Source organism: Pseudophryne corroboree, chromosome 2, assembly GCF_028390025.1.
Source record: "Pseudophryne corroboree isolate aPseCor3 chromosome 2, aPseCor3.hap2, whole genome shotgun sequence".
NCBI classification, from domain to species: Eukaryota; Metazoa; Chordata; class Amphibia; order Anura; family Myobatrachidae; genus Pseudophryne; species Pseudophryne corroboree.
Window position 1 is genome coordinate 284,402,964 of NC_086445.1, and position 12,539 is coordinate 284,415,502.

Sequence of the window (12,539 nt, forward strand, 5' to 3'; positions counted from 1 at the left end):
GATTTCAAATTTAAAATGGGTCTCACCGAACCGTCCGGTTTCGGTACCACAAACATTGTGGAATAGTAACCCCGTCCTTGTTGAAGTAGGGGTACCTTTACTATCACCTGTTGTGAATACAGCTTGTGAATTGCCTGTAACACTGCCTCCCTGCCTGAGGGAGTGGTTGGCAAGGCAGATTTGAGGAAACGGCGGGGGGGGGAGACGTCTCGAATTCCAGCTTGTACCCCTGAGATACTATCTGAAAAATCCAGGGATCCACCCGTGAGCGAGCCCACTGATTGCTGAAATATTTGAGACGGGCCCCCACCGTACCTGGCTCCGCCTGTGGAGCCCCAGCGTCATGCTGTGGACTTAGAGGAAGCGGGGGAGGACTTTTGCTCCTGGGAACTGGCTGTATGCTGCAGCTTTTTTCCCCTACCTCTGCCTCTGGGCAGAAAGGACGCGCCTTTAACCCGCTTGCCCCTATTGGGCCGAAAGGACTGTACCTGATAATACGGTGCTTTCTTTGGCTGTGAGGGAACATGGGGTAAAAATGTAGACTTCCCAGCTGTTGCTGTGGAAACGAGGTCCGAGAGACCATCCCCGAACAACTCCTCACCCTTATACGGCAGAACTTCCATGTGTCGTTTGGAATCTGCATCTCCTGTCCACTACCGAGTCCATAACCCTCTCCTGGCAGAAATGGACATTGCACTAATTTTGGATGCCAGCCGGCAAATATCCCTCTGTGCATCCCTCATGTATAAAAGTGGGTCTTTTATATGCTCTACGGTTAGCAATATAGTGTCCCTGTCTAGGGTATCTATATTTTCTGACAGGGAATCTGACCATGCAGCTGCAGCACTGCACATCCATGCTGAAGCAATAGCTGGTCTCAGTATAACACCTGTGTGTGTATATATAGATTTCAGGATAACCTCCTGCTTTCTATCAGCAGATTCCTTCAGGGTGGCCGTATCCGGAGACGGTAGTGCCACCTTCTTTGACAAGCGTGTGAGCACTTTATCCACTCTAGGGGATGTTTCCCAACGTGACCTATCCTCTGGCGGGAAAGGGTACGCCATTAGTAACCTCTTAGAAATTACCAGCTTCTTATCAGGGGAAGCCCACGCTTCTTCACACACTTCATTTAACTCCTCAGATGGAGGAAAAGCTACTGGTAGTTTTTTCTCTCCAAACATAATACCCTTTTTTGTGGTACCGGGGGTAACATCAGAAATGTGCAACACATTTTTCATTGCCTCAATCATGTAACGTGTGGCCCTACTGGAAGTTACATTAGTCTCATCGTCGTCGACACTGGAGTCAGTATCCGTGTCGACATCTGTGTCTGCCATCTGAGGTAGCGGGCGTTTTAGAGCCCCTGATGGCTTTTGAGACGCCTGGGCAGGCACAGGCTGAGAAGCCGGCTGTCCCACATTAGGTATGTCGTCAAACCTTTTATGCAAGGAGTCGACACTGTCGCGTAATTCCTTCCACAGCACCATCCACTCAGGTGTCGACCCCGCAGGGGGTGACCTCACATTTACAGGCATCTGCTCCGCCTCCACATAAGCCTCATCAAACATGTCGACACAGCCGTACCGACACACCGCAAACACACAGGGAATGCTCTGACAGAGGACAGGACCCCACAAAGCCCTTTGGGGAGACAGAGAGAGAGTATGCCAGCACACACCAGAGCGCTATATAACACAGGGATCCCACTATAAATGAGTGTTTTCCCTTATAGCTGCTTTTTATATATCTATCTATCTATCTATCTATCTATCTATCTATCTATCTATCTATCTATATATATATATATATATATATATATATATATATATATCTATATCCTGCGCCTAAATTTAGTGCCCCCCCTCTCTTTTTTACCCTTCTGTAGGTTTCAGACTGCAGGGGAGAGCCAGGGAGCTTCCTTCCAGCGGAGCTGTGAGGTTAAAATGGCGCCAGTGTGCTGAGGGAGATGGCCCCGCCCCTTTTCCGGCGGACTTCTCCCGCTTTTTCTGGAATACTGGCAGGGGTATTTTTACATCTATATAGCCTCTAGGACTATATATGATGTAGATTTGCCAGCCAAGGTGTCATATATTGCCCTCAGGGCGCCCCCCCCCCCCCAGCGCCCTGCACCCATCAGTGACCGGAGTGTGAGGTGTACATGAGGAGCAATGGCGCACAGCTGCAGTGCTGTGCGCTACCTTGGTGAAGGCCGAAGTCTTCTGCCGCCGATTTTCCGGACCTCTTCATGCTTCTGGCTCTGTAAGGGGGACGGCGGCGCGGCTCCGGGAACGAACACCAAGGTCGGGTCCTGCGGTCGATCCCTCTGGAGCTAATGGTGTCCAGTAGCCTAAGAAGCCCAAACTACCACCTGTTAGGTAGGTTCGCTTCTTCTCCCTTTAGTCCCTCGCTGCAGTGAGTCTGTTGCCAGCAGATCTCACTGTAAAATAAAAAACCTAAATATACTTTCTTTCTAGGAGCTCAGGAGAGCCCCTAGTGTGCATCCAGCTCAGCCGGGCACACGATTCTAACTGAAGTCTGGAGGAGGGTCATAGTGGGAGGAGCCAGTGCACACCAGTTAGACCTAAAGCTTTCTTTATAGTTGTGCCCAGTCTCCTGCGGAGCCGCTATTCCCCATGGTCCTTACGGAGTCCCAGCATCCACTTAGGACGTCAGAGAAAAGTACGTACCAAAAGCACAAAATAAACCACCATGTGTATTTTTACTTATCCCGTTAACCCCAAGAGCCAACTCTCCAAATCAGGTGACAGGAGTTCTGTAGGGAGAGGACACCTGATATATCCTACATGTTGAGCAATCACTATAACATAAACCTAATTCTGGAATACAAGTGGTTTGGGCTTAAGGTTAATGCATGGGAGTGTATGCATGCATATATACTGGGATGCTAGAGAGGATCAATAGATTTCTGTTTTCCTATTGGGCTGCACAGTCACCCACAAATTGCACATACAGCTGGTTTTATATAGCATGTACTGCCAATAAGTATAAACCGATTGGTTGCTATGGACAACATCTCCACTTCCGTAAACCCACACTTCAGTAAATATGCCCCTATGAGTCCTATAATGTGGTTTATGTTTGTTAGGACAGCTGGAGGCAACCTACATGGATTTCAACAAGACCAAGGGGTAGATTTACTAACCTGCAGTTTGGCGACTTTAAACCTGCTGGTAATGGGCTGGCATTTAAAATAGGCAAACTGCCACAAATATCTATGGGGTCGATCAGAAGGTGATGACACGCAATACAGTTTTAATGATGGCACTCACTATGTATTGATAGTTTGGGTACATTACTGATGAAGGAAGAAAAATAGGATTTTAATTATCTACTGGTAAATCCTTTTCTCGTAGCCCGTAGAGGATACTGGGGTCCATTTAGTACCATGGGGTATAGACGGGTCCACTAGGAGCCATGGGCACTTTAAGAATTTAATTGTGTGGACTGGCTCCTCCCTCTATGCCCCTCCTATCAGACTCAGTCTAGGAAACTGTGCCCGAGGAGACAGACATACTTTGAGATAAGGACAGTGGTGAGATTCCGAACCAGCACACACAAGAGGAAAGCCAAGCTAACCAAACTTGAAAACAACGGCTGAACCAACATTACTTAACCAAGTAACAGTGCAGGAAGAACGAAGCACCGGACTACAAGAAAAGGATTTACCAGTAGGTAATTAAAATCTTATTTTCTCTTACGTCCTAGGTGACACTGGGGTCCATTTAGTACCATGGGGATGTACCAAAGCTCCCAAACCAGATGTTCTTCCAAATTTTAGTGATGGTTGCAAGTCTCCTCTGGGTTAAGAATACAGGAGTTGACTTGTCTGCCGGCAGACACCTCATGTTTGAAAAACTAAGGTACTTTCTATCATTTACTTCAACGAACAGCACATATTTGGACTTTGAACCATTGAAATCACACATCTATTGGGTTTACTTCCACGGTTTGAAGAAAGATCTTGAGGAAAGAAATATTCCCCCAACAGATACACTAAGGGGTAAGAAGTAAAATGCCACTAAAGCGTATTCTTAACACAGAGGAGACTTGCAACTATCACTAAAATTTGCAAGAACTATTGAACATCATTTCTAATTTCACTTTCAACCTCACATATTCCTTCTATGTTATATGTTGTCTAAATGTTTGTATACCGGTATTAGGTTTATCAGTTATAGCGTACATATGACCCCGTGTTCATTTTCAACCATTGATTACCATGTGTATATTATCCATGAACTTTTTAAGAAAATAAAATTATTGTTAGAAAAATAAGTGTTAATTGTCCTTTATACCACCACTTTTGTGCTAGAGGATCCACAACCCTTTGCATGTATATAGATTACTTATAGTATATCTACTGGTAACCTACTGAGGTATTTTGGGAGTATACCTCGTTCCTCACAGCAGCAATAGTGTAACTTCACAGGCACCCTTATTTGAGCGCATGAACCCCTATTTGGTACTGAAGAGCCTCGTAAGAGGCCACCATTTTCCCCAGAAGGCGAATGCACAGATGCGCCGACACCCGGGTTGGCATCAGGAAATCCTGAACCATCGACTGGATTACCAATGCCTTCTCCAACGGAAGGAACACTTTCTGCGACTCCGTGTCCAGTATCATTCCCAGGAATGGGAGCCTCCTTGTTGGCTCTAGGTGAGACTTTGGAAGGTCCAGAATCCACCCGTGATCCCGGAGGAGTTTGGTTGAGAGACCAATGCTGTCCAGCAACCTTTCCCTGGACGGTGCTTTTATCAGGAGATCGTCCAGGTACGAAATTATGTTCACTCCCTGTTTGCGGAGTAGAAACATCATCTCTGCCATCACCTTGGTGAACACCCTCGGTGCCGTGGAGAGACCAGATGGCAGGGCCTGGAACTGGTAGTGACAGTCCTGCAATGCAAACTGTAGATAAGCCGGATGAGGCAGCCAGATCGGAATGTGAAGGTACGCATCCTTGATATCAAGAGACACTAGGAATTCCCCCTCCTCCAGACCTGAGATTACCGCTCCCAGAGACTCCATCTTGAATTTGAACACTCGTAAGTACGGGTTCAAAGACTTTAGGTTCAGAATCGGTCTTACGAACTGTCCGGTTTCGGTACTACGAACAAATTGGAGTAGTACCCCTTGTTGAGCAGATGAGGTGGAACTGGAACAATGACCTGAGTCTGTACCAGTTTTTGGATGGCATGCTGTAAAGTAATACTTGCCTCTTGTGAAACTGGCAAGCCTGATTTGAAGAATCTGTGAGGTGGGAGCTTTTGGAACTCCAGTCTGTATCCCTGGAAAATAAGATCTATGACCCAAGGATCCTGGCACGAACGTGACCAGATCTGATTGAAGAATTGTAGGTGGGCTCCCACCTGACAGCCTTCCAGGCATTGCGGTCCACCGTCATGCTTAAGTCTTTGAGGAAGCAGAGCCTGAGCTCTGTTCCTGAGCACCTGCAGTTGCGTGGTTTACCTCTTGCGCCGCTGGAGGCTGTAGAAGCACCTCTGGATTTGCCCTTGAACTTGGCAGTTCTGAATGGACTGTAACATTGTAGCTGAATAAGTCTTCTTGGTGGGGGGGGGGGGGGGGGGGGGGGCTGCGGAAGGAAGATACGTAGACTTACCCGCAGTAGCTGTAGAGATCCATTTGTCTAGGTCATCTCCAAACAAGGCCTCTCCTGTGAATGGTAGGCCTTCCACGCCTTTCCTGGAGTCCGCGTCAGCAGTCCACTGGCGTAGCCACAAGCCCCTGCGTGCCGACACTGCCATAGCAGTGGTGCGTGCGTTAAGCAAGCCTCTCTCTTTTATGGCTTCCACCATAAAGTTTGCAGAGTCCTGTATATGCTGCAGGAGTAAAATATCCCCCTAAACAAGGAATCTAACCCCTCAATTAGGTTACCTAACCATTTTGCAATGGCTTTTGTGATCCACGCACATGCAATAGTGGGTCACCCCAGCAGCTGTGTACAATGATTTGAGTGTAGTCTCAATTTCACGATCAGCCGTGTCTTTTAGGGAGGCTGCACCAGGAACAGGCAATACAATTTTTCGTGACAGCCTAGAGACCCATTTTTTTCTATCCTCCAGAGGAAAGGGAAAAGATGAGAGTAACCTTTTAGGGATCTGAAATTTCTTATCAGGATTAACCCACGGTTCTTCAAACAGGGTATTCAATTCCTTTGACACAGGAAAAGTGACTGAGGACTTCTTTTTTACATTAAAATAAGATTCCTCACACTCCTCTGACACCTTCTCAGGAATATGCAGGACATCTCTGATAGCCTCTATTCCCTGTGATAAAGCCGCACCCCCCACCCCCCTCCAAGTCTACCTCACCCTCCTCCAAGTCTGACCCATCAGCATCAGAGTCAGACTGCAGGATATGGGCCAGAGATCGCTTTTGCGGACAAATGGGAGGGGATTAAGATGCTGTTTTGGGGACTGAGTCTCTGTTCATAAACTCATCCACAGTCTGTTTTAAGTATTGCGTCTCTTTCTCATTGCGGGACAATTTTATAGAAAGAGTAGAGATCATTCCTTTAAGAGAATTAACCCACTCCGGTTCAGCCCCGCTATTCTGTGAACCCTGAGTACCTTGTAGTGAGCCCCCTGATGAAGAGGAACACTCCGCTGTACAAGAAACACACTCTTTGCCTGACATAATGTAATGTGACAGCGCACGCACACACACACACACACACACACACACAGGAAAAGGCCAAGCTTAGCCGGGTCGCAGACTAAGTACCCTGATAGGGGACTTAGTACACTAATAGTCGCTCCCCCCCTGCTATGACCCCCTGGTACTGCTGAGGTAATTTGGAGTCACATCGGAAGAGCTGCGCATCCCTGGCAGTCAGCGTCTGTGTCTACTGTAGAGGGAAAATGGCGCTGGTGAGCTGCTGGATCCTCTCATAGTGAAGCTCCGCCCCTTCAATGGCACGCTGTCTTCCTGCTGTTTTTTTTTACTGGCTGAGGTAATTTGTGTGCTTAAAATGGAGCAGAACCGTTTTAAGGCTGTTTGCCAGTTTGGGTACTGTGTACAGTGTACTGAGAAGCAGTCATGTACTGTGTCTGGAGACGAATTCCGCCCCGTTTAGAAGCCGTGCGTCCATAATGGCCAGCGCCCCACTAACCGGGACGCTGGTTCAGTACTCACCACTCTTCATGCTTCTGGCTCTGTTAGGGGTGGCGGCATGCTGCGGGAATGTATGCTTGCCGTGGTGGGGCTTGCGAACAGTTCCCCGCTGACAGGACACTGAGCTCCTGAGGGAACGGGACCATTGACCCTTCAAGAGGTTGGGCCGTTCTACCCCCCCCCCCCCCCCCCCAAGTTCCACGAAGCAGGCAGGCTGGTGCTAACCAGCCCTGCTTGAAAATAACAAACATACAAAATAAATGCAGAAAATGCTTCAGGAGCTTCCTTCAGCGTGACCGGCTCCTCCAGGCACATTTTCTAAATTGAGTCTGGTAGGAGGGGCATAGAGGGGGGAGCCAGTGCACACTATCAAATTCTTAAGGCGCCTATGGCTCCTAGTGGACCCATCTATACTCCATGGTACTAAATGGACCCCAGTATCCTCTAGGATGTAAGAGAAATAACATTGAGACTAATGTTAAGGGGAAAATATTTTATTTATATAACTGGGTGCAAAATAATTTTTACTTTTATTAAGAGAGCAATATAACGTATTAATTCTAATAAAGGGGCAATATTGTTAATAAAAATATATTTATGAAGAGGGTAACATTTATTATTATACGATGTGTGCACCAATTTTAGGACTGTAGCTGGCATGGCTGATCATCCTGTCTTTTCCCCTCCTACACTTTGCCATGTTATGTATAACCTCTCATACATGGTGATACATTACACAGATAGGGAAGGGCCGTAACTAGGGGTGTGCAAGCGGTGTGATCGCACAGGGCCCTGGGGGTGGCACCTTCACTGCCCCGTGGCAGCTGCATGTGACTTGCAGGGTGCCTGGAATGGCACTCTGCAGCCTGTGGAGCTGACTGAAGTATCCTTCAGAGCCTCCGGGCACTGCTCTACTTCCTAGAGGCAGCGGCCACGTCCCCTGGGTGTGTCATTATGTCAGACTTGAGGGCGAGACCAGTACAGTATAGCATAAAGCCTTGTTCCGGCCCTACACAAGGCAACATGTAGAAAGCATCTCATGTTAATGCGTCTGTAGTAAACAACATGTTAATAAAATTAGAAAATATTTATTTACATCCAGCGCGCACACACACAAATCAAACTGATTTGTTCACAAATGTCCTGTTTAAAATGTCATTTTTCAATGAATTCAAGTCCTTCAATGATCATTTAGTCTCGGACGTATGTTTCGGGATCTCCCATTATCAAGCTTCCTTTTCTTGAAAACCGAGGCCCCGACTACTGTGTCCCCAAGAGAAGTGATGGTCTTCTCCTTGAACTTCACTTTTGGTTCCTGTGGGAGATCAGGTACCAGGACAGCAGGGTCATCAGAGTCCATGTTTGGAAGCTCTAGATCCACATGCTCACTACATGGAGAGATGGATTACATTGTAAAAACACAATCAGGTAGAGGCAAACAGTGGGCAAAACAGAAGTAGCATGCGGTAATGTTCAACAGAGATGTCCAGCCTCATCTTGGCTGCAACTATTCGCACCTGCCACTGGTTTGCCGCAAGTAGCGTACCCATTCGCGATCCATAGAGATTGCATTGTGCAATCACAGTTGCAACTATATGCGATGACATTGTGGCAACGGGTGGACCTATCTCTATATGATGGTAACCATAATTAATATACCAAATATGTGCTGAGCTACCAATATGCACCAACAAAATAAGAATTGCATAAGCAATATGTTAATTAATAACTAAATTAATTTGGAAATGTAAACAGTGACTTCTTAAACACAACCATACCTTTATACTACAAGTGACATAACTAGGAGGATGAAAAACAATATATCCTCCTACAGCTAGCCGCAAGTGAGTGAGCTGCCAGGTCCCATGCAACTCTGCTAGCGCCAGGTGTCTTTTCTTGCAAACAATGTGTCTTAATCGCAATGCAATATGACTAGGACGCACCAGGAGACTGTGCTGATCAAGTTGATATGCGACACTTCTAAATCTGTGTGCGACTGAGTCTGTATACGAAGCACAATAGAATGTGTCATTAAAGAAAAAAAAAATACTTAGCTTCTGTATCGTAACACATTGTACAGTATACAGATTCAGTTGCACACAGATATACAAGTCAAATTAATCAGCACAGTCTGCTGGTGCATCCCAGTCACATCACATGGCATCTAAGATGCATTTTCGGCAATACACACCCAACGTTACCAGAGACTCACAGGACCTGGCACGCTGAGAAGGGCTGTTTGGCACGACTACAGCAATGATGTATGAGGACACATCTGTAGTTGGCAAGTAGATAAAAGGCTACAAATGCCGATTATAAAGACAACTATTATTCTTTAGATTGGCAAACATTAGAAAGAGCATTTTGCAATTTTTAAGAAATTGAGCCAGTGCTTTCAGATGCAGTTTAGTGCAAAACAAGTCGTTAAAAAATAGTTACAGAAATAATTTATTTCCTGCTGTGACCAAAATACTGCAGCCTTTACTATGCTGTATATCACTGAGCGCTCCCGCTCTGCTCTCAGAGGTCACATGTTCTAATGGCAGAACAGCAAGTACTAATCGTTTCCCTCTAGGAGGTATGTGTACTACAAGCATCTATAAAGTATTTTATTATTATGTTACTAGGTAGGATCTGGTTTCAGAATCATGAATTATCAAATACAATGTAAATCTACTTTCATGATGCAATACAGATGTGTGATAACATCACCTTCTTCCAGTCTCACATCACTTCCTTCTACTAACTACTTATTAGACTAAAGGGGGGAATCCAATGGCACGCAGTAATTTACAAGTTAATTGATCCCCTGGGGCTATCCAATTAACCCCGAGGTCAAAACACATCGGTCAGTGAACTTATCACGAATTCTATGTATTTTCGCCTGAAAAAATAAGATTTTAAACCTACCGGTAAATCTTTTTCTCGTAGTCCTTAGAGGATGCTGGGACTCCGTAAGGACCATGGGGATAGACGGGCTCCACAGGAAACATGGGCACTTTAAGAAAGACTTTGACTCTGGGTGTGCACTGGCTCCTCCCTCTATGCCCCTCCTCCAGACCTCAGTTAGAGAAACTGTGCCCAGAGGAGACGGACAGTACAAGGAAAGGATTTTTGTAATCCAAGGGCAAGATTCATACCAGCCACACCAATCACACCGTATAACTTGTGATATACTACCCAGTTAACAGTATGGAAAACAACATAGCATCAGTCCAAGACCGATGAAACTATAACATAACCCTTATGTAAGCAATAACTATATACAAGTCTTGCAGAAGTAGTCCGCACTTGGGACGGGCGCCCAGCATCCTCTACGGACTACGAGAAAAAGATTTACCGGTAGGTTTAAAATCTTATTTTCTCTAACGTCCTAGAGGATGCTGGGACTCCGTAAGGACCATGGGGATTATACCAAAGCTCCCAAACGGACGGGAGAGTGCAGATGACTCTGCAGCACCGATTGAGCAAACAGGAGGTCCTCCTCGGCCAGGGTATCAAACTTATAGAACTTTGCAAAGGTGTTTGACCCCGACCAAGTAGCATCTCGGCACAGCTGTAGTGCCGAGACCCCTCGGGCAGCCGCCCAAGAAGAGCCCACCTTCCTAGTGGAATGGGCCTTAACCGATTTTTGTAACGGCAATCCTGCCGTAGAATGCGCCTGCTGAATCGTGTTACAGATCCAGCGAGCAATAGTCTGCTTTGAAGCAGGGCCGCCAACTTTGTTGGCTGCATACAGGACAAACAGTGCTTCTGTTTTTCTAATCCTAGCCGTTCGGGCCACGTAAATTTTCAAAGCCCTGACCACATCTAGTAACTCGGAATCCTCCAAGTCACGAGTAGCCACAGGCACCACAATAGGTTGGTTCATATGAAAGGATGACACCACTTTTGGCAGAAATTGTGGACGGGTCCGCAATTCTGCCCTGTCCATATGGAAAACCAGAAAGGGGCTTTTATGTGACAAAGCCGCTAATTCTGACACACGCCTAGCTGAAGCCAAGGCTAATAGCATGACCACCTTCCACGTGAGAAATTTTAACTCCACGGTTTTGAGTGGCTCAAACCAGTGTGACTTCAGGAAACTCAACACCACGTTAAGATCCCAAGGTGCCACTGGAGGCACAAAAGGAGGCTGAATATGCAGCACTCCCTTTACAAACGTCTGGACTTCAGGAAGAGAAGCCAGTTCTTTTTGAAAGAAAATGGATAGGGCCGAAATCTGGATCTTAATGGAACCCAATTTCAGGCCCAACGTCACTTCCGACTGTAGGAAGTGAAGTAAACGGCCCAGCTGGAATTCCTCAGTAGGGGCATTCCTGGCCTCACACCAAGCAACATATTTTCGCCATAGACGGTGATAATGTTTAGCCGTCACGTCCTTCCTAGCCTTTATCAGCGTAGGAATAACCTCATCCGGAATGCCTTTTTCTGCTAGGATCCGACATTCAACCGCCATGCCGTCAAACGCAGCAAGTCTTGGAACAGACAGGGCCCTTGTTTCAACAGGTCTTGTCTTAGAGGCAGAGGCCATGGGTCCTCTGTGAGCATTTCTTGCAGCTCCGGATACCAAGTCCTTCTTGGCCAATCCTGAACAATGAGTATTGTTCTCACTCCTCTTTTTCTTATGATTCTCAGCACCTTGGGTATGAGAGGAAGAGGAGGAAATACATAAACCGACTTGAACACCCACGGTGTCACTAGTGCATCTACAGCTATCGCCGGAGGGTCTCTTGACCTGGCGCAATACCTCTGTAGCTTTTTGTTGAGGCGGGATGCCATCATGTCCACCTGTGGCAGTTCCCACCGACTTGCAACCTGCGTGAAGACTTCTTGATGAAGTCCCCACTCTCCCGGGTGGAGGTCGTGCCTGCTGAGGAAGTCTGCTTCCCAGTTGTCCACTCCCGGAATGAACACTGCTGACAGTGCTCTTACGTGATTGTCCGCCCAGCTAAGAATTCTGGTGGCTTCCGCCATCGCCACCCTGCTCCTTGTGCCGCCTTGGCGGTTTACATGAGCCACTGCGGTGATGTTGTCTGACTGAATCAACACCGATTGGTTGCGAAGCAGGGTCTCTGCTTGACTTAGGGCGTTGTATATGGCCCTTAGTTCCAGAATATTGATGTGAAGGCAAGTCTCCTGACTTGACCACAGACCTTGGAAATTTCTTCCCCGTGTGACTGCCCCCCACCCTCGGAGGCTTGCATCCGTGGTCACCAGGACCCAGTCCTGAATGCCGAATCTGCGGCCCTCGAGAAGGTGAGCGCTCTGCAGCCACCACAGGAGAGACACCCTGGCCCTGGGGGATAGGGTGATCAGCCGATGCATCTGTAGATGTGATCCGGACCATTTGTCCAACAGATCCCATTGAAAGGTCCTCGCA

At 47.0% G+C, this 12,539-nt stretch overlaps 1 protein-coding gene across 3 annotated transcripts in view; it reads right to left on the reverse strand.

The window, feature by feature from the left end:
- Positions 1-8,228: 8,228 nt before the first annotated feature.
- The window catches only part of WBP4 (WW domain binding protein 4), an 80,001-nt gene continuing 75,690 nt past the window's right edge, over positions 8,229-12,539 (reverse strand). For all 3 annotated transcript variants that reach the window (XM_063952885.1, XM_063952883.1, XM_063952884.1), the window contains one exon: positions 8,229-8,544. In XM_063952885.1, coding sequence (XP_063808955.1) covers positions 8,337-8,544 — 208 coding nt within the window. In that variant the 3' untranslated portion in view covers positions 8,229-8,336. The remainder of the gene's footprint in view (positions 8,545-12,539) is intronic.